We start from the raw sequence: 23190 nt of genomic DNA on the forward strand, positions 1-23190 counted from the left end.
GGTTGAACCAGTCGTCCTCGCCGATTGCACATCCCTACTATACCTGGCGATCTGTCATGCCGGGTCGGGCCTACCAAAGCCAGATGCAAAAAACAGAGGCCCGAGTCCGGTCCGGCCCGGCTGTCGGACCTAAAAATCGGACCCGAGCCCGGCCCATCACGCTAAAAGCCTGCTGGGCCTCGGGCCACGGATCGGGCCTCTTCCTTAAACTACAATACGACGGGTCAGACCTGGCCTGGCCGTCGGGCTCAAAATCTAGGCCCAGGCCCGACCCGTGGGCAAGGTCAGGTCGGGTCGGGCTGTCTGGGCCGGGTTGCCCATGGCCAGGACTAGTCCCTACCATCCATCCGATTTATGATCGACGAATGGTAGTCATTAACGTATGATCTTTGATACTCAATAAATACGGGATTTTATCGTCGTTAAAGACACTAAATCTGATGGGACAGTCATTAACGTACAATCTTTACCAAATCAAATAAATACGGGAGTAGATCTGATTGATTTGGTAAAGATTGCAATAGCAAATATTGATATATTTTCTTGTATTAGTACTTTATATCTTTCCCATCGCTGGTAAAATAGTACATATTGATTAGTAATTAATCCGCTCTACTTGTTGCCTGCATATAAACACAGGCCGCCGACTGGTGCGATATGAGTCACGGTGAGGTGAGTAGGGCGACAGTCATATGGCGATGCGTCCCCAGGTTGCTTTACTCCTCGCCCTCATCCTCCTTGCGGCTGGAGACGGCAGCCTCGCCGCCCGCACTCCGTCCGCGATCATCAGAAAGACATGCGCCGCTCTCGACCAACCCGGCAGTTCCGTGGATTACGACTACTGCGTGGGCGCGCTCTCGGCCGACCCGACGGGCGCGTCCGCCAAGGACGCACGTCAGCTCGCCGTCGTCGCCACCAACCTCACCGTGGCCAACATCACGTCAACGGTGCTCGTCCTCGAGGACCTCGTCAATAGCCTCAGCGACTGCCTCCGCATCTACAGGGAAATGAACAGGCCCCTGGAGGCCGCGCTCGGTGACCTCCGTGCCGGGCATGTTGGAGCAGCGAACGAGAAACTGAGTCATGTCTTCGGAGAGCCCGAGCACTACGACATGCTCTTGTTCGCGGGGAGCGCCCACAAGAACCCGATAAGAAACGGAAATGTTAACGCCCACACGTGTGGGCGTTCACCACTCCGTCCACATGCAAGCATCGCCGTTGGTTTCGTTTTGCATGAATCTTGGAGCAAAAGGGCTAGTTTTCGGCGCCACGTTGGACGATTCTAGTGTGCAGTGTGCAAGTGGGTTCGCCCGCACGGTAGTTGCCATCCCGCGGTCAGTGGTTGCCACTGAGAGACGTGCGGTGGAACTGCCATGCGCCCGCACGCCACGATCCGACCGCAGTTGACGTCAAACACGTCGCACACCCCTCCACCCTCTCCCTCACGGTTCCATTCACTCTCCCCCGCGTCGCATTTACTGGCACAACCCACTCGCATTACAGTCCACTGGAGGAGAAGGCGAGGGGAGAAGGCGACGGCGGAGGCGGGACAGTCGACGGTGTTCGCGGGCGTTGGTGGTGCTCGTCGGAGCGGAGCGGCGTCGCCGGAACGCGTGCGGGTCGAAGGTAATGCTCGCTTCATCTATCGCATACCCTCCCTGATTTTGTTCCCCTCTTTCCTCCCTGTTCGATTTCTAGATCCATTCCTAGAAATTCCGGCGATTCGGCGGTGCGCCCGTGTTCCCGCCGCTGCAGCGGTGCGCCATAGTTGTGTGCCTGCCGTTGCTTCGTGGGAGTGGGCAGTTTCGTCGCCGCCGCTGCGGCGGCATCGTCGGTGAGGCTATGCCTGCTCGTAGGCAACGCATTAGTCTTGCATCTGGATTTTGAGAGTTGTCCGCCGGGTTGTTTTGGTGCGGATTGGTTCGAAATTTGGGGTTGCAGCCATTTCGCGCGAGAATTGTAAGGGTGATTTTGAGGTTGAAGCAGTTGCCATTGAAACCTAGATCTAGTCTAGTTTTGGGGTTGAAACTGCAGATTGTGGCGAAATTGGTAGTATGATTGAACGTGAACAAATGTGCGGCAACTAAACTACCTGAAGAAACGTGGTAGTTGCCACAAACGTGTTCTCCCATGTGGCAACAGATTTCCGAAAATGACTGTCATAGTTGCCACCCCAAAACGAGGTGGCAACTAATTTCATTGAACTCCTGTGGCAGTTGCCACACGCATGCTCTTCCCATGTGGCAAATTTTAATTCTGCTGAACTTGTACGATAAGTAACCAGAAAAAATATGCTTTCTGAATGTGGCAACTATGGCAGTATGACCGAACGTGAACAGGTGTGTGGCAACTAAACTACATGAACAAATGTGGCAGTTGCCACAAATGTGTTCTCTTCTGCGGCAACATTTTTTCTGAAACTGACTGTCATAGTTGCCACAAATGTGTTCAAGCTCACACACAAGGGGGGCAACTAAAATTTACTGAATGAATGAGATAGTTGCCACATACACGCTCTTGAACGAGGCAAACTGATTTTTTACTGAATTTACATAATAGTAACCTCAAACATTTCTTTTTCATTTGTGAGACTTGTTTTTTTTTCTGAATTATTTGCGACAGTTTCCAAACTTTGATAGTTGCCACAATCGGTGGCACTGGACGGAACTAATGTGCACATCGAGTTGGCGTGTTTGCCACTTTGGATTTTGTATAATCATGTTGCAATACAGTATGTGAACACAATGTCTATTGCCACAATACAGATATGACAGTGTGGCAAACTGGCTGCATAGTATGGCAACCACATTTGCATTCAAATAGTTAATATTTTTCTGTTAGGTGGCAACTGCTTACCCATTGCATTTTACATTTTCGCCATTAACAATTTGGTCTGTTCCTACATCAGCAGAATGGCTCGTGGCGATCATCAAAGTGATGATGACGATTTCATGGATCCACCTCAACGTAACCAGGCAACTGGACGGAGAAAAGAGGGCGATGAGGTAACTGTCCGCACACCCGCCCCCTCCTCCTGATTTATGTTATTTGTTGGCAGCTAGATCTTTTTTATAGTCATCCATCATGAACTAAATTTTCATAACATTGCAAAAACATGGCAACAGCTCAACACTTTTGTGTTTGTTTTTTGCAGAAGAAGAAACGTATTCGCAACAGAGCCTCCCAGGAACGTCTGACCGTGTTGATTGACAAATTCACTAATGATCAAAAGGGAGCTGCTGCTGAGATGGGTATGCAGGTTCTGATGGATGTTTGGTGTACGAACCTTGTCAACCCGGTATGCGACTGGCTTGGTGAGATATACGATCCCGCCTCCAGGGAATTCGTGATCCCGGGATGGGGAAGACTTCCATTGAATGAGGAATCCGTGTTCTGCACTTTGGGTGTGCCTCGGGGACATATCAAAGTCCCGTACGAGGTTAATAATGAGATCGAGGAAGAGCTGTTCGCCCGTTTGTTTCCTGGGTTGGAGGCAATGCCGAACACGTCTGTACTGGCAGATTCTCTACAGGACATGACGACGCACGGAGAAGTTTTCAAGATGAAGCTACTCATGTACCTCATCTCAGCTGTTTTCGCGCCGACCACTTCTCTTCGCCCAAGCAACAAATGTTTCCCCATCCTGGTGAATGATCCATGCTTGCTACTGCCAGTGTTTTCGTTGCGTTTCTTCCGTTTTGATTTCTGACGCGGCAAACTTTTTTGCCCTGAAATTTTGTGTGGTGTAGGCGAATCTAAAAAACGTGAAGAGTATGAACTGGTGTAAGTTTATTGCCGACTTTCTCCATGATGCTTTCAAAAACAAGATGTACCAGAAGGGTTGTCGTCTGCACTTAATGGTATTTATTTTTCACCAGATCTCTGTGTGAACTCTTTGTTTATAACGTACTTTTATTTCATGCATGACAATCTGGTCATAACAAGATGGCAACTGCCATAGTGACAATGTGGCAACTGCCATAATGACAACATGGCAACTGTCATACTGACAATGTGGCAACTACCTTCATATTAGCATGGCAACTGCTATCACAGTAGGATGACAACTGCCATCACACTTTGATGGCAACTAACACATACATATTATCGTTGGATCATACATTATCCTGCTCTTTTTTTCTGAACTATAAATTAACCACGATGGCAACTGATATTTTCTTTTCTTTTGCAAAATTGTTTTAAATCAGCTCATGTATGTCGACTCTCTTGATCTGTCCACCGTGGATTTCACCGGGATAGGAGGCCCGCCGCCTACTCACAAGTTTGTTGTTTCTGCGTGGACCATCAGCGATGTCAAGGCTGTGCTTGCCGCAGACAGGGCAACTGATGGCACATATGGAAAACTACAGGTTAGTTTTTGTTTACGTCTTTTTCACACGGCATGCTTACAAATTTGACATGACGCAACCGTCCGTGGTTTATAAGGCATGCTTACAATTTCTTTTTTTGTTTTTCATAGCTGATGGCCAAGCATGCTATAGACTACAGCGTGTTTGGGGGGCCTCAAAAATTTGAAAAGTGGATGGACATGCACTCAGCTCCGTCTTGCCCTTCTGAGGTAATCAAAATGTCCACATCTACGGTTTGCCGTGGATTACATGTTGATGTCGCGGAAGCGAATGCAGTACGAGTGTTGTTTTGTTGATGCTTCTTGTTTTCGTGCACAGGCGAGGGCACTAGTGGAGCATCTAATTGGGCAGTTTGCATCCGGAATGACCGGCCTGCTCGGGAAGTTGGTTGAGGGGTGGATGTCCCTCAGTGCCTCTGACAGCGACGCGGTTGCGAGGCAGTTCACTTCATTTGTCCCAGAACGTACACATCGGCCAACCGGTTGCCGTGGCCGGTATGACTACAACAGCTCCCAAGAGCCCGGTGACACACAGGATGATGTGGATGGAGACGCTGGCCTCAGCAAGGACGACGACGATGACACCGATGACGATGAACACGCTGAAGTTCGCACATGCGGCAACAAGGGCAAGGATGCAACAGGTGCCCACCCACCGGAGAAAGTGAAAGAACATACGGCTGCGAGAGGCGAGGGGGTTTTGCCATCAAGGAGGGGGAGGGCTCCAGAGGATGTTGGGCAGGGTTCTGCTGGCAAGAGGTCTAGGATCGATCCCGTAGCTGCCAGGAAGAGGTTCGACTCTCAATTTTAGTTTTCTGCTGTGTATCTTTTCTTTGGAACAATCTCATCCATTTCTTTTGCACTTGTTTTTTGTCAAGCGCGGCAATTAGTTTGTTGTCTGACAATTGCCACCTTCTTTTTTCCTTCCATCTGTTGCGTGCAGTGAGCAGACCGCTGGTGGACGAGCAGATACGAAGAAACAGGCGCCAACGCCAACCCGTGTTTCTGCTCGCTTGAACAAAGGTGCCCCCATTGCCGGTGACATCCCTTCCACCAGGTCTTCTGCTCGTACGACGACGACCAACACCGGGGATCCTGTCGTGTTGCCTGACCTGAGGAAGGCAGTCAAGAAGTAGGTTTCTCCATGTGCTTTTCATTTGAGATAGCGGTTTTTTTCTTGATTTTTCAATGCAACTGGTCTGCTTTGTCACATGTTCTTCTGTTATCATCCCCCACGAGGCAACTGCTGTTTTTCCAAATGATTTCTTCCTTCATTTTTTAAATGTATGGCAACTCCTATTATCTTTACATGGCAACTGGCATCTAGGCCAAATGGCAACTATTTCTGTACCTAATGGCAACTGTCATCTTTTTTTACCATTTTCTTCTGAGAGTTCATCCCCCACCTAATTTTGAAATTGCAGTCCTCACAGATCAGACATTTCTATCATTCCTTTCAATTTGCCTAACTTTGATAACTGTTGCTGTATGGCAACTGCTAACTATGGCACATGGCAACTCATGACCCCCTTACATGGCAACTACCAGCTTTTTCCACTTGTTTTTAGTTTTTTAATGCTTCTATCATTGCAAACATATTTTTTTGTCCATTTTTTTCATACCATTTTTCATGTGCTTTTTTTCCTTTGCAGGGTGAAGAAGACTACTACGCGCGGGGCCAAGCATATCAGTAGAGACCCACTCGAACGCCTGCATTCAAAGTTGTCAATAGGTGGCAACTCATATGTACATGAGGCGCCAGGCGACAATACTGCTGCTGCACCGTCAACTGCTCCCACTAACTCTGATGCAAGTGGCCGACCATCTCCACCGGCTGCAGATGTGCAGGCTAGAACAACAGGCATCCGTACATCGGGGAGTGACGAGTCGGTATCCGCCAGGGCAGCTGAAATATTAACAACTCTTCTGGCAATGAAGGATGCTGCTGTGAGCCATGCCACCCCATCAGCAAGCGTCAAAGTGGATGCTCCCGAGACCAACCTAGGCAAGGAAGATTCCCGCTCATCTGACACTGATTCCAAGCGCGTGCCTGGTGTCTCACCTGTGTCCATGACAGAAGCGGCTGAGGCGGCACTTCACAAGGATATGCCATCTGCAGATGAGAATCCTGGCACAACAGCTCCAGCTCCTGTCGGTGGAGATACTGCTAAGGCGACTGTTCCGCGTGCTGGTCTTCCACCTAGGCGTCGTAGCCCCCGCAAGCAATCAACAGACATACCCAACGCTCCGGCTGTAGCTAGGAGCAGGAGAGACGAATCTGGTTATGTTCCTGCGTCCACACTGTTCCCGCCACCTGCAAAAATCAATGTGATGGAGAAACCGCAAGACCGGAGCACAACTGATGCAGGTGTCAAGCCGGGCACGAGTGACGCAGAGGAACGCCCGGAGCAGACTGCGCCTTCACCCGCAGCGGAAATCCCCAGCATAAATCTGCGCACTTCCAGGCTCCCAGTCAATGTCGGTGTCCCCTACAGTCCAAACAAGAAGATTGTCATGAAAGCTGCGGCTGAGACCGCTGACAACATGCCCCGCCCTGCAAATAAGGCCGATCATTTTGTAGCGGCCGATTCAGATATGTTTGTCGATCTTTCACCCTTGGATTCTGCCCCGAAAGTCGTTCGTGGTCCGGCCAGTAGGAATGAGAGGCACCCAATGGCCTTTACCCCACCGAGCTTCAGCCTCGGCGTCAGTCAAGATCAACCGGTGGTGCACGATCCTATACCAGTTGCCTTTGCTTTTCCAGGAGGCATGCCCGCAATGATGGCGCAGCCAATGGTCGAGGGCAGGAAGGTTGTCAAGTTCGCAGAGCCAATTGTGCAAGGTACACTCATCACGCACTTAAGATTTTCTTGTATACATGTTTGTAGTTTGACTTTTGTCCCAATCACATTCTTTGGGGGTCCTCACTTGTGACGGCAACTGCCATGTGACGACATGGCAACTGGATTTGATGCACCATGTCACCTACGTTTTTTTCTTGCTGCCATGCTGCGTTTGACATTTGGGCAAGCACGTGGCAATTGAAGTTATTTCAACATGGCAACTGTAGTTGTTGTCACATGGCAAAGACAGTTCAGTACACATGGCAACTGGATTTGCCACATCATGCCACCTGCATTTTTTCTACCATGCTGCATTTTTTCATACGGCATTCACATGGCAAGTGGAGCCGACACAACATGGCAACTGCAGTTGCTGTGACATGGTACCTACAGTACAACTAGGTGGCAACTACAGTGCAACTACATGGCAATTGTATTTGCTATGTCATAGCGACTGTAGTTGGATCACCCATGGCAACTGCCCCACTTTTTCTACCTACATATCACATCATGGACCTTTACCTCCTCACAATCCATCTGTTTTTGGATTTTATATGTATCCTAACCCACTTTTTTTTATATTCATTGCAGCCACCCCTGAGGAGATTTCACCGTCACTTGATGAAGTTTACCGCATGATCGAGGAGACAGCATTGCAGAGGACTTCCTCACGAGGGCAAGGGCAATCAAGTTCCAATGTGCCTGCAGATACGGTATCTGAGGATACCATTAGGAGTGTCACCCCTGGTCCTGTGAGGCAGCAGAGGGTAGTTCACCCACCCCCCGTGGAAGACTACGAGCCCGAATTCAGGGCCACTAAGGAACAGACCCAGCTGTACGATATCGTCAAGCGTTTTGGAAATGCGAGGACCAACAGCAAGCACATGAAGGAGCTGAAAGCGTAAATTACCATACCCCATAATCTCTCATCTTGCTTGCTCTTTTTTACCATTTATCTACTTCGTACTTTTTATAAATGGTTCGCTTACGTTTTAGTTCTTTCATATATTTTTTTACTTAGTAGGCATGATTCTTCCATGCTATATCATTTTCATACAACTCATGTTTGGACAGAACGAAATTCATTCAGTGCGGAGCGACGTACGTCGACCTGGGTGATCTTGCCGAGTCCGTGAGGCCAAACGGAAAAATGTCGATGAATGTAGTTGCATGCGGGATCGACTACATCAACAATCACACCGATGTATGCGCCGACAAGATAATCATGCATTACAGTGTGACCTGCAAAATATGGGATGGTGACTTCCACCACAAAATCTTGAGGAACAATTTTGCACAACACGGTGACTTCAAGCTCACACTGAAGAAATATACCAAATCCCCGTCTATGCCGCACGAGGCATGCGGGCGGGTTCCTATCGACGCCACACGTGTGGCAGTTATTCGGACCCATAAGAAAGGAGAACCTCGACATCGATTTGCTGACCCGACTGGCATACCAAATTACTGGCTTACGCCAAGTTTGATTCTTGGTCTCTTTCGTTGTTTTTCATTTGCTCGATCGATCGCATAAAAAATTGCTAGTATATGTTTGTTGCCCAACGTACGTGTGCGATGTCGCGGATGGGAGCCATAGGTGGTGTGCTGCCTGTCCATGCAGTCTTTTTTTAATTTGATGATGGAACTTGTTCATGGAGTCTGATAGGCGCGCGTATATGTCCTATAAAATATATATGCACGTTAGTCAATACTACTCGCCGGTAGTACATATACCCGTCCGTTGCAATCAGGGGCGTAGCCAAGGCCCAGGCTATATGGCCCATTGGCCTGGGGCGTGGCTAGTAAGTCCTTTGTATACGGTAGGCATTTTTTACACCGTAGCAACCATAATTACTGTAGCTAAGAATGTTGACCTGGGATGTGGCCCAGACCTAGCTACGCCACCTGTGAAAGCCCAGTTACAACCCCTATCTAACCCTAACCCCCTCACATGCTCAATCCCCACTTGATCCCCTTCCCCTCAAACCCCATTTCCTGTCCCGTGCACCGCCCCAGCCTTCCAACTTCAGGGAGTTCGACTTCAGGGCCGATCCGGTGCAAAAACTCTACACTTACGGACAACCTGCGGAAGAACTTCTTATGAACCCCCCCTCAACCAGTCACCCACTAATCCTCCAGTGAATTTCAGGGGTGTCCCCCCCCCTTCCATCCCCAATTAGATGTTCCCATCTCAATCCGTAACAACAATTCCATAAAATTTCCCCGTAGATATAGCAAAGCTGGATCCAGTGACCTCCCCGCCTCCAGCCGCTCCAAGCCCGTTGCCAGCGAGCACAAGTTGTTGCCCGTCCGCCGCTTCCTCCCCTCCCTGCCACGCCCCGCGACTCCTCACGCGCCCCCTTTCGCCTGACGTGCTTTCCATGGAGGCGTCATAATCACCGTCCCCTTAAGTTCCTGGACTCGCGCGTCGCCGCTGCCGGATTCCGCTCGCCCACACCCCCATCTATGCGTCACCGCCGTCTCGGTGATGTTGAGTTCTTGGAGGAAGCTCTCCCAGAAATCGAGGGATATGCGATCGGCCGCATGACCATAACCAAGGCCTTAAGAGATATCGTTGGAGATCCCCTTGGCATTTTTTCCCCATCTTTGACATTTTTGGATCATGTTCACGCAGACCAATCAAATGTTTTGTTTTTAACAAAATTTCTTCAAAACACACACATGCATCGACAGTTTCCCTGTGCGCTCCAATAGGGGCTTCTACGGGTTTCCTTCTGGAAATTTCTCCGTTCCGAACGCACCACCAAACAACCACGAAATACAACCGCGAGACGAAAAACCAAACTTCATGAAAACGAAGCTGCTCCTGTTCCCAATCTAAAAAAAAACCTCTCCTGTTCCCGCCCGTATCTTTTCGCCAGGAACGGCGATCCGCGCCGAAACACATCCCGCCCGTCCACAGAAAACAGCGCCGAACGCATCGCACGGTTCCACGTCAGCGATCCGGGGCACCCACCCTGCCACCAATCAGCGCGCACCCCCCCTCTGTATAAACCCAGCAGCACCGCTCCTCCTTCCAAACAAATTCCCCACCTTCTTCCAGTTCCAGCGCTCACCACCCACCAGCGAATCCCCCCAACCCGAAGCATCGATGGCCCCCAAGGCGGAGAAGAAGCCGGCGGCGAAGAAGCCCGCGGAGGAGGAGCCGACGACGGAGAAGGCCGAGAAGGCCCCGGCGGCGAAGAAGCCCAAGGCCGAGAAGCGGCTGCCGGCGGGCAAGACCGCCTCCAAGGAGGGCGGCGAGAAGAGGGGCCGCAAGAAGGGAAAGAAGAGCGTGGAGACGTACAAGATCTACATCTTCAAGGTGCTCAAGCAGGCCCACCCCGACATCGGCATCTCCTCCAAGGCCATGTCCATCATGAACTCCTTCATCAACGACATCTTCGAGAAGCTCGCCGGCGAGGCCGCCAAGCTCGCCCGCTACAACAAGAAGCCCACCATCACCTCCCGGGAGATCCAGACCTCCGTCCGCCTCGTCCTCCCCGGCGAGCTCGCCAAGCACGCCGTCTCCGAGGGAACCAAGGCCGTCACCAAGTTCACCTCCTCTTAGATTCCGCTGCCTGTATCTGCAACTAGAAGAAGTGTTAGTGCTGGCTGGAAATAGTTGAAAGCTTGCCAATGCTTTGTTGGCTCGTTGATTGTAAGGGGTGAATTTGTGCTGCTTTTGGCAAACTAAGAATTCGAAAGTAAAACGATTCATTTCTGCTGCTGCGTTAGTAATTTCTGCTGTGATATGGTTGTTACTAGGTGGCCGTACTGATCTGCCATACAATCATGCTTTTGTAGCAGTGCAAATTTCCAGATTATTCATTTGTTGACAAGTAGATAGGCCGGGTTTAATTGAATTCTGTTCTTGTTTCCAGAGTATCAGACGGATGGGCTTAATGTTGCAAGGAAGAATAAGAGCAATCCAATGGGTTGCCTGCTGTTTCTTTTTCTTGTTTTGGTAGTTGTTAGCGTTGTTTATCTAGCCGTACCAATTGTTTATCAGTTAAATTATCAGGCTGGAGCTGCCTGATGTTGCTCTGAATATGTCAAGTGTGAGACAATTAGGCTTGCTGGAAGGCGGTCCTTAAACAAGATGAAATTCTAATGACATGCTAATTTATATGCACAATTGGTGTTTCCATGGAAGCAGTGGCTGTAGCTTCTGCCCTGGTAGTATCATGTACTCAACACAACGTTAACTATCTGCACATAAATTGATGGATTGATAACTTCTGTGACCTAGTTGCCATGGTAGTATTATGTATAGTGTTGGATTTGTGATATCTGTGGCGATCAGGATCTTGGCATCCGCGTTTTGTAATAGCCCTGAACTTTTTTTTGTTAACTGCAGCAATTTTTATAGCTCTGTTTATAGTTAATAGCAATCTTGGTCAGCATGTCTATTTGGCAATTTTACAAATATATCATTTCTTCGGTTTGTGTTGGCAAGTTAAGCATTGACCATTTTGAGAATTCAACAATATGACTCATCCTCATCTCCATGTCAATGCTAGGAGGAGAAAAACCATATTCAGAGGTTACAGAATGGCATTGCGGGCGTTACCTCCCAGAAGACTGGCGTGGTAACGCCATGATGCACAAGGTGACAGGGGTCCCAATGTCCCATGATACAGTACATCAAGGAAACTACGGTAAGTTCATGGAGCAACAAATAATTTAACCGTATATATCATCTTCAACCGTTGTGGAATTTTAAGAGTAATACAGCCAATACCATCAATTGTGCAGCATAAAGGGGTTTGAAACACATGCAGTTTAAATTTACTGTCCATCACAAGGGATCGAAGTCGATAAGTGTCGGTACATCGGCAGTTTAGCTCCCATAGCCAATATGCAGGTTTAGGGACAGATCTTTTCAATATCAGAGCATCTCTAGGAGACCCCGTATAACACCACGACCCACAAAATAATCGTCAAAACACGGGTCGGCGTGTAAAATCTTGCCCGACAAGACCCCGCAAACGCATCCGCCCCGTAAAAAATTTTGCGGGGCGCGGCATAATTCCGATCCCAACCCGCGAAAACGCGGGTTCCCCCCCTCGGCCCGTCGGCGCCCTGTATATAGCGGTAGCGGTTGGCGGCGGCGAGGGTGGGGGTGGGGGGCATTTCAGCCCGCGCTTTTTTCCACCCACCGTCGCCCCTCTCCCCCTCGCCGCGTGCTTTTCCCCACCCCTCGCCGTCGGGCCGCCGCCTACGATTCCGGCCAAACTAGCCGGCGGGATCACGCTGGAGGGCCGCCCCACGCCCGAGCTTGCCTCCGCCACTTCCTCTTGCGTCGGCGGGCCAGAAAGTTGCAGATCGGCAGCTGTTCGACGCGGCGGACGGATTTGGCGTCTCCGGCCACCGGTGGCTGCGCTAAGCCATGGATTGGTCGGGGAGCACCCCGCTCAACCCCGACAAAGCCCGAGCGCCGCATGCAGGTACTGGTTCGTCCTGTAGCCGTCGTCGCCAGTTTGCCGGCAAGGATTCGACCGGCCGTCCGCCGGGCTCGGCGCTCGCGTAGCGACTCGTCGGCTCACCGATGCCGCTCATACAGTGCGACGAATGCACGCGGACAGTGCTGCGGCTAACTTCTGGCACGCCGATGCACCCCGGATGAGTATTCTTCAAATGCGAAAATGACGGGGTATGTGTTGTTTCCATTCGGCTTTGTCATCCTATTTTTCGGTTCAATTTCGATAGCTTATAGACATCGTCGTGTGTGTAGGAAGATGGATGCTCATTTTAGTTTTGGGAAGGAGAATACATTGATTTATTAATAGAAAAAAACTTAATAGATGTTCGTGCACTCCTTAATAGAATTGAGGCTAATGACGTGGCTGCGTGTGCAATTAAAGAAGAAACTAGAGGGGAAGCAACGTCTACTTTTTTAGAACCAAAGAAAAAGAATGAAGAATGCAAAATCAAGAATCTACAGATCAACAACGGATGCATGGACAAGATATTGGTCCAACTAGTGGGAGTAATTTTTGAAGTTGTATATCTTCTAAAATGCATAATTGTGGTTCTTGTTTTCTTTGGTCTTACTATTCTCGTAAAGATTTGGTGCATTACTATGTATTCAATGTCGTTGAAGAAAATAAAAAAGCAAAGAAATGTATTTTCAGGTGTGAAATTGAACTGCAATTTTTGGATTCGCGGGCCGGCACGGGCGGCCCTGAGCAGACCCTGCAAAGCCGACCCGCAAAAGAGCATATTCTGCGAATATCTTTTTTTACAGGTCCGTTTTGCGGGGTCTGACTGTGCCGCCGCCCGCGCCGGCCCACAAAACCGTTTTTTTGCAAATTATATACGCGTTTTACTGGTCAGCGTTGTGCGGGGTCTACTAGAGATGCTCTCAAAGTACTTAATTTTTCCAGAATCTACCTTCCAAAAAGACCCAAAACACAAACAAACTAACCCGTGTTTTTCTTTTTGCATGTGTCGGACGCGGTAGGCACCACGCGGCCGTATTGGCTCGCACCGCCGGCTGCTCATGTCAACGCGGCGTACGGACGTGGGTGTTGAGAGCCAAAGGGTTCTCGGAGCGATGGATTGCTTGGGTTGCCACTCTACTTACTTCAGCTAGCTCTAGAGTGATTGTGAATGGTTTGGTGGGAGCTCAGTTCATGCATGCAAAGGGTTAAGACAAGGGGATTCAGTCTCGCCATTGCTTTTCATCATTGCCATGGATGTTCTCATAGACATTATGATCAAGGCACATGACTCCAAGGTTTTAAGTAAAATGAATTGATGTAGCCCTTTGCAGCGTTTGTCCTTATACGCGGATGATGTGGTCCTGTTTATAAAGCCAACTATATCGGACTTGCACTTTGTGAGAGAAGTGCCTGGCATTTTTGGAGTAGCTTCAGGATTGAAAGTAAACTACTCGAAGTCTGCCGCAATCATGATCAGGGATGATCCAGAGGATGAGCAGTTGGCTAGGGATGCTTTGCCATGGAAGATGGAGTCGTTCCTGTGCAAATATCTCGGCTTGCAATTGAGCATCAAGCAGCTCAAGCGATCGGAGTGGCAACCAATGGTCGATGCGGCATTACACATTCTTCCGGGATGGCAAAGAGGATTGGTGACATGGCCAGGGAGACTGATTTTGGTGAACCAAGTCATGAGAGCTAGGGCGACGCATCATCTGATTGTGGCAGAGGCACCCAAGTGGGCTCTTGATAGAATTGACAAAGGATGTTGAGCATTCTTCTGGGCTGGATCGGAAGATGTGCATGGGGGCAGATGCTTGGTATCCTGGAACAGAGTTTGCAGACCCAAAGAGCTTGGAGGGCTGGGTGTCATTGATCTATGCAAGCAAGGGATTTCCCTCCGATTGAGATGGGCCTGTCTATGGAGAACTGACAAGTCGACTCCGTGGCAGGGTCTAAACTGGAGACTAGATAAGCAGGTTTGTGTGGCGTTCGGCAGTCTGGTGAAGTGGCAACTGGGTGACGGCACAAAGGCACTTTTCTGGACGGATGATGACCCACAAGTGTAAGGGATCTATCGTAGTCCTTTCGATAAGTAAGAGTGTCGAACCCAACGAGGAGCAGAAGGAAATGACAAGCGGTTTTCAGTAAGGTATTCTCTGCAAGCACTGAAATTGTAGGTAACAGATAGTTTTGTGATAAGATAATTTGTAACGGGTAATAAGCAATGAAAGTAAATAAGGTGCAGCAAGGTGGCCCAATCCTTTTTGTAGCAAAGGACAAGCCTGAACAAATTCTTATATAGAGAAAAGGGCTCCCGAGGACACATGGGAATTATCGTCAAGCTAGTTTTCATCACGTTCATATGATTCACGTTCGTTACTTTGATAATTTGATATGTGGGTGGACCGGTGCTTGGGTACTGCCCTTTCTTGGACAAGCATCCCACTTATGATTAACCCCTGTTACAAGCATCCGAAACTACAAAAGAAGTATTAAGGTAAACCTAACCATAGCATGAAACATATGGATCCAAATCAGCCCCTTACGAAGCAACTTATAAACTAGGGTTTAAACTTCTGTCACTCTAGCAACCCATCATCTACTTATTACTTCCCAATGCCTTCCTCTAGGCCCAAAATAATGGTGGAGTGTCATGTAGTCGATGTTCACATAACACCACTAGAGGAGAGACAACATACATCTCATCAAAATATCGAACGAATACCAAATTCACATGACTACTAATAGCAAGATTTCTCCCATGTCCTCAAGAACAAACGTAACTACTCAAAAATCATATTCATGTTCATAATCAGAGGGGTATTAATATGCATTAAGGATCTGAACAAATGATCTTCCACCGAATAAACCAACTAGCATCAACTACAAGGAGTAATCAACAGTACTAGCAACCTACAGGTACCAATCTGAGGTTTTGGGACAAAGATTGGATACAAGAGATGAACTAGGGTTTGAGAGGAGATGGTGCTGGTGAAGATGTTGATGGAGATTGACCCCCTCCCGATGAGAGGATTGTTGGTGATGACGACGGCGATGATTTCCCCCTCCCGGAGGGAAGTTTCCCTGACAGAACAGCTCTGCCGGAGCCCTAGATTGGTTCCACCTCGTGGCGGCGGAGTTTCGTCCCGAAAGCTTGCTTATGATTTTTTTCCAGGGTAAAAGACTTCATATATCAGAAGATGGGTACCGGAGGGCTGCCAGGGGGCCCACGAGGCAGGGGGCGCGCCCAGGGGGGTAGGGCGCACCCCCCAACCTTGTGGATGGTGGGTGGCCTCCCTCAGGTATTTCTTCCGCTCAGTATTTTTTATTAATTCCCAAAATGACTTTCATGGAGTTTCAGGACTTTTGGAGCTGTGCATAATAGGTCTCTAATATTTGCTCCTTTTCCAGCCCAGAATCCCAGCTGCCGGCATTCTCCTTCTTCATGTAAACCTTGTAAAATAAGAGAGAATAGGCATAAGTACTGTGACATAAAGTGTAATAACAACCCATAATGCAATAAATATCGATATAAATGTGTGATGCAAAATGGACGTATCAACTTCCCCAGCTTAGACCTCGCTTGTCCTCAAGTGGAAGCCGATATCGAAAAATATGTCCACGTGTTTAGAGATAGAGGTGTCGATAAAATAAAATACAGGCATGAGGGCATCATGATCATTCTTATAATAGCAACATTTTTATATTTTGTCATATGATTTCTTATGCTCAAGTAACAATCTATTCACAATGTCAGGTATGAATCAGAAACTTCATTGAGAACCAACAAACTATGATCTCGATCATTGAAGCAATTGCAATTTATCATAACATAGGAAAGAGTCAATATAAGAGCTTTTCAACAAGTCCACATACTCAACTATCATTTAGTATTTCACAATTGCTAACACTCACGCAATACTTATGTTTATGGAGTTTTAATCGGACACAGAGAAAGATAGGGGCTTATTGTGTTGCCTCCCAACCTTTTACCTCAAGGGTAATGTCAACAATAATAGTTCATGCTAACTTACATCCAATTGGATACATACATATATATATATATATATATATATATATATATATATATATATATATATATATATATATATATATATATATATATATATATATATATATATATATCAGGATCTTTCCAACACGAGGTGCTTGCCAAAGGAGAAAATATAAAAAGGAAAGGTGAAGATCACCTTGACTCTTAATGTAAGACAAGAAGTAAAAGATAGGCCCTTAGCAGAGGGAAGTAGAGGTTGTCATGTGCTTTTATGGTTGGATGCATGAAATCTTAATGCAAAAGAACGTCACTTTATATTGCCACTTGTGATATGAACCTTTATTATGCAGTCCGTCACTTTTATTGCTTCCATATCACAAGATCGTATAAAGCTTATTTTCTCAACACTAATAAGTCATACATATTTAGAGAGCAATTTTTGTTGCTTTCAACATGACAACTTACTTGAAGGATCTTACTCAATCCATAGGTAGATATGGTGGACTCTCATGGCAAAACTGGGTTTAAGGATTTTTAGAAGCACAAGTAGTATCTCTACTTGGTGCAAGGAATTTGGCTAGCATGAGGGGGAAAGGCAAGCTCAACATGTTGGACGATCCATGATAATATACTTTAATTAAGATGTGAGAAAACATAACCCATTATGTTGTCTTCCTTGTCCAACATCAACTCTTTAGCATGTCATACTTTAATGAGTGCTTACAATCATAAAAGATGTCCAAGATAGTATATTTATATGTGAAAACCTCTCTTTCTTTATTACTTCCTATTAATTGCAACAATGACCAAAACTATGCTTGCCAACTCTCAACAACTTTTAATCATCATACTATTTATATGTGAAGTCATTACTCTCCATAAGATCAATTATGATCTCTTTATTTTCTTTTATTCTTTTATTCCCTCAAGGTCATAACAAGATAGCAAAGCCCTTGACTCAACACTAATCTTTATTATATATAGCTCACAGACTCGATTACATAGAGGGAACATAAAGCAAAACTCAAAACTAGATCACACTAAAACTTTATTCTACTAGATCAAGATATTACCAAAAGGATCAAACTAAGTAAAATGGTAAAGATAGGAGTGTGATGGTGATACGATACCGGGGCACCTCCCCCAAGCTTGGCAGTTGCCAAGGGGAGTGCCCATACCCATGTGATTAGGTCTCCTTCTTCAGAAGTGGTGGTGTGATCTTCTTGGCGATGATGCCCCTTAGGATACGATTCTCCTCCTCGAGCTTATTGACCTCCTGCTTGAGGTCAATGTTTCCCTTGCGGAGCTTACCCATGATGGCTAAAGCTCCTTTCACCCATGGATGTTGCATAGCTGCTGGAGAACAAGTGACACTCTTTTTCATATTTTCATAAGAAAGAAATTTAACATTGGAAGGGATGACCGAGTTTGGAATGGCTGAGCTCTGTAGTTCCCCCATCATGAAGCCGCCTGGAAATGAGAAGTAACTTCTTGATCCTCCTCCATGGCATCTATCCTTTTCAAGTCGGCCTCCATCTCATCCTCCGTTGATGGCCCACAGTGATAAGCATCATTGTTTGCTCCTGGACCTCGCGTCGGGTGAGACACCCGACTCTCCCCGAATGACTCTTGAGAAGACATCTTGCTCTAAATCTGCGACAGAAACAGCTCGAAACAAAGACAGAAGATATTTGCGTGATACGGTGGTAAAAACCCTCGGGAGATTATATAATGAATTTTTACGGATCAAAAGAAGTATCGTGCAAGAAAACGGAGTCTGGAGAGCACACGAGGTGCCCACGAGGCAGGGGGCGCGCCCAGGGGGGTAGGGCGCGCCCTCCACCCTCGTGGATGCCTCGTGTCCTTCCCGGACTACTTCTTATTTTCCTATTTTCTTAAATATTCCAAAACAGAGAAAAATTGCTATTAGAATTGTTTTGGTGTCGGTTTACTTACCGTACCACATACCTATTCCTTTCCGGAGTCTGGAACATTCTGGGAAGTGTCCCTTATGTAATCCTCCGGGGTTACGGTTTCAATAACATTAGTTTCAAGATTTATAGGATTACCTGAGATATAATGTTTGATTCTTTGACCATTCACCACCTTTGAATTTGTGCCTTCGAAGTTGTTGATTTTTATGGCACCGGAACGATAGACCTCCTCGATAATGTAAGGGCCTTCCCATTTAGAGAGAAGTTTTCCAGCAAAAAAATCTTAAACGAGAGTTGAATAGCAACACATAATCACCTACATTAAAGTCACGCTTTTGTATCCTTTTGTCATGCCATCTTTCAACTTTTTCCTTAAACAGTTTGGCATTCTCATAGGCTTGGGTTCTCCATTCATCAAGTGAGCTTATGTCAAATAACCTCTTCTCACCGGCAAGTTTGAAATCATAATTGAGCTCTTTAATGGCCCAATATGCATAATGTTCTAGTTCAAGAGGTAAGTGACATGCTTTTCCATATACCATTTTATATGGAGACATACCCATAGGATTCTTATATGCAGTTCTATAAGCCCATAATGCATCATGAAGTTTCTTGGACCAATTCTTTCTAGATCTATTAACAGTCTTTTGCAAGATTAATTTGAGCTCTCTATTACTCAGCTCTACTTGACCACTAGACTGTGGGTGATAAGGAGATGCAATTCTATGATTAACATCATACTTAGCAAGCATTTTACGAAAAGCACCATGAATAAAATGTGAACCACCATCAGTCATCAAGTATATAGGGACTCTAAACCTCGGAAAAATAACTTCTTTAAGCATCTTAATAGAGGTGTTATGATCAGCACTACTAGTTGGAATAGCTTCTACCCACTTAGTAACGTAATCAACAACAACTAAAATATGTGTATACCCATTAGAGGCAGGAAACGGTCCCATATAATCAAAGCCCCAAACATCAAATGGTTCAATAACAAGAGAATAATTCATAGACATTTCTTGACGTCTACTAATATTACCAATTCTTTGACATTCATCACAAAACAAAACAAACTTACGAGCATCTTTGAAGAGAGTGGGCCAATAAAAACCGGATTGCAATACCTTATGTGCAGTTCTATCTCCAGTGTGGTGTCCTCCATAAGCCTCGGAGTGACACTTGCGTAGGATCAGTTCCTGTTCATGCTCAGGTACACAACATCTAATAACACCATCTACTCCTTCTTTATAAAGGTGTGAGTCATCCCAGAAGTAATGTCTTAAATCATAGAAAAACTTTTTCTTTTGCTGGTATGTGAAACTAGGTGGTATAAATTTAGCAACAATGTAATTAGCATAATCAACATACCATGGAGCAATACGAGAAGCATTCATGACAGCTAATTGTTCATCAGGAAAGCTATCATTAATAGGTAGTGGGTCATCAAGAACATTCTCTAACCTAGACAGGTTGTCTGCAACGGGGTTCTCAGCTCCCTTTCTATCAATAATATGCAAATCAAATTCTTGTAGTAGGAGAACCCATCTAATAAGTCTAGGTTTAGCATCTTTCTTTTCCATAAGATATTTAATAGCAGAATGGTCAGTGTGAACAGTTACTTTAGAATCAACAATATAAGGTCTGAACTTATCACAAGCAAATACAACTGCTAAGAATTCTTCTTTAGTAGTAGCATAATTTCTCTGGGCAGTGTCTAGAGTTTTACTAGCATATTGAATAACATTTAGTTTCTTATCAACTCTTTGTCCTAGAACATCACCTACATCATAATCACTAGCATCACACATAATTTCAAAGGGTAAATTCCAATCAGGTGGCTGAACAATAGGTGCAGAAATCAAAGTTTTCTTAAGTATTTCAAATGCTTCTACACAATCATCATCGAAGACAAAAGGAATATGTTTTTGCAATAGATTAGTCAGAGGCCTAGAAATTTTAGAAAAGTCCTTAATGAACCTCCTATAAAAACCGGCATGACCAAGGAAACTTCTTATACCTTTGATGTCCTTGGGACACGACATCTTTTCAATAGCATCAACCTTAGCTTTATCAAATTCAATACATCTTTCAGAAATTTTATGCCCCAAGACAATGCCTTCATTAACCATAAAGTGGCACTTTTCCCAATTCAAGACGAGACTAGTATCTTGACATCTCTGCAAAACTCAATCAAGGTTGCTCAAGCAATCATAAAAAGAAGACCCATAAACGGAGAAATCATCCATGAAAACCTCACAAATCTTTTCACAAAAGTCAGAGAATATAACCATCATGCATTTTTGAAAGGTAGCAGGTGCATTACATAAACCAAAAGGCATACGTCTATAAGCAAAAGTACCGAAAGGGCAAGTAAAAGTGGTATTTTCTTGATCCTCTGCTGACACAGGTATTTGAGAGAAACCAGAGTAACCATCTAGAAAGCAAAAATGTGTATGTTTGGATAGTCTTTCTAGCATTTGATCAATAAAAGGTAAAGGATGATGATCTTTTTTAGTAGCTTTATTTAATTTGCGGAAATCAATTACAATCCTATAACTTGTAATAGTTATTTGCGGGATCAATTCATCTTTATCATTAGGAACGATAGTAATACCTCCCTTCTTAGGGACACAATGGATAGGACTTACCCACTGACTATCGGCAACGGGATAAATTATACCTGCCTCAAGGAGCTTTAGTGTTTCCTTTCTTACCACTTCTTTCATCTTAGGATTTAACCGTCGTTGATGATCAATAACTGCTTTGGCGTCTTCCTCCAATTTTATTTTGTGTTCGCATAGAGTGGGACTAATGCCCTTAAGATCATCAAGAGTATATCCAATAGTAGCACGGTGCTTCTTCAGAGTTTTCAATAATCTTTCCTCTTCCTGCTCTGAAAGGTTAGCACTAATAATAACAGGATATATCTTCTTTTCATCAAGATAAACATATTTAAGTGTATCAGGTAATGGTTTAAGCTCAAACACAGGATCACCCTTGGGTGGTGGAGGATCCCCTAGAATTTCAACGGGCAAGTTGTGTTTCAAAATAGGACCCTGTGTAAAGAATACTTCATCTATATCCCTTCTCTCATTCATGAACATATTATTTTCATGGTCTAGCAAATATTGTTCTAAAGGATCATTAGGAGGTACGGCAATAGAAGCAAGACCAATAATTTCATCCTTACTAGGCAATTCTTTATCATGGGGTTGTCTACGAAATTTAGCAAAATTGAACTCATGATACATATCCCCCAAACCAATAGTAACAACATCCTTTTCGCAATCTATCTTAGCATTAATAGTATTCAAGAAGGGTCTACCAAATATGATGGGACAAAAGTCATCTTGTGGGGAACCAAGAACAAGAAAATCACCAGGATATTTAACTTTCCCACACAAGACTTCAACATCTCTAACAATCCCAATTGGTGAAATAGTATCTCTATTGGCAAGCTTAATTGTAACATCAATTTCTTCTATCTCAGCAGGTGCAATATCATGCATAATTTCTTTGTATAAGGAATGATGTATTGCACTGGCACTAGTACTCATATCACAAAAGCCATGATAACAATGATCTCCTATTTTAACAGAAATAACAGGCACGCCTACAACAGGTCTATGTTTCTTAGCATCGGGTCTAGCAATTCTAGAAGCTTCATCACAGAAGTAAATAACATGCCCATCAATATCATCAGCCAAGAGATCTTTAACCATATCAATACTAGGTTTAACTTTAATTTGCTCAGGTGGTGTATATGTTCTACTATTACTCTTACGAACCACAGTTGAAGCTTTAGCATGATCTTTATCCTAACAGGGAAAGGTGGTTTCTCAATATAAGTAGCAGGAACAATAGGATGATTATAAGTGATAGTCTTTTCTTCAACTTTAATAGGTGCAACTACTTTTACTTTAGTGGTAGGATTATATTTAAACCACTTCTCCTTAGGGAGGTCAACATGAGTAGCAAATGGTTCACAAAAAGAAGCTACTATCTCGGAGTCAAGTCCATATTTAGTGCTAAATCTACGAAAAGCATCGGTGTCCATAAAAGATTTAATGCAATCAAACTTAGGTGTTATACCTGACTCCTTACCTTCATCGGAATCCCAATCTTCAGAGTTGCGTTTAATTCTTTCCAATAAATCCCATTTGAATTCAATAGTCTTCATCATAAAAGACCCAACACAAGAAGTATCGAGCATGGAGCGATTGTTGAGAGAAAGCCGAGCATAAAAAATTTCAATAATCATTTCTCTTGAGAGCTCATGATTGGGACATGAATATAACATTGACTTAAGCCTCCCCCAAGCTTGAGCGATGCTTTCTCCTCCACGAGGCCAAAAATTATATACATAATTACGATCACGATGAACAAGACGCATAGGATAAAACTTTTGGTGAAATTTCAATTTCAATCGTTTGTAGTCCCATGATCCCATATCATCACATAGCCTATACCATGTCAATGCATCTCTCTTCAAAGATAAAGGGAAGACCTTCTCCTTGACAACATCATCGGGCATACCTGCAAGCTTAAATAATCCACAAACTTCATCCACATAGATTAG

General features: G+C 45.4%; 2 protein-coding genes across 2 annotated transcripts; both read left to right on the plus strand.

The window, feature by feature from the left end:
• Positions 1–692: 692 nt before the first annotated feature.
• On the plus strand, positions 693–6063 carry LOC119350465 (pectinesterase inhibitor 12-like). The gene is made up of 4 exons (XM_037618290.1): positions 693–1221; positions 2912–2967; positions 3155–3298; positions 6022–6063. Exons 1-4 carry the CDS (start codon positions 693–695, stop codon positions 6061–6063), a joined length of 771 nt encoding a protein of 256 aa, XP_037474187.1.
• Positions 6064–10260: 4197 nt separating this feature from the next.
• LOC119340721 (histone H2B.1-like) lies at positions 10261–10939 on the plus strand. Its single transcript, XM_037612646.1, has one exon. It carries the CDS (start codon positions 10325–10327, stop codon positions 10781–10783), a length of 459 nt encoding a protein of 152 aa, XP_037468543.1. The 5' UTR covers positions 10261–10324; the 3' UTR covers positions 10784–10939.
• Positions 10940–23190: the final 12251 nt, after the last annotated feature.

Source organism: Triticum dicoccoides, chromosome 1B, assembly GCF_002162155.2.
Source record: "Triticum dicoccoides isolate Atlit2015 ecotype Zavitan chromosome 1B, WEW_v2.0, whole genome shotgun sequence".
Taxonomy (NCBI): Eukaryota; Viridiplantae; Streptophyta; class Magnoliopsida; order Poales; family Poaceae; genus Triticum; species Triticum dicoccoides.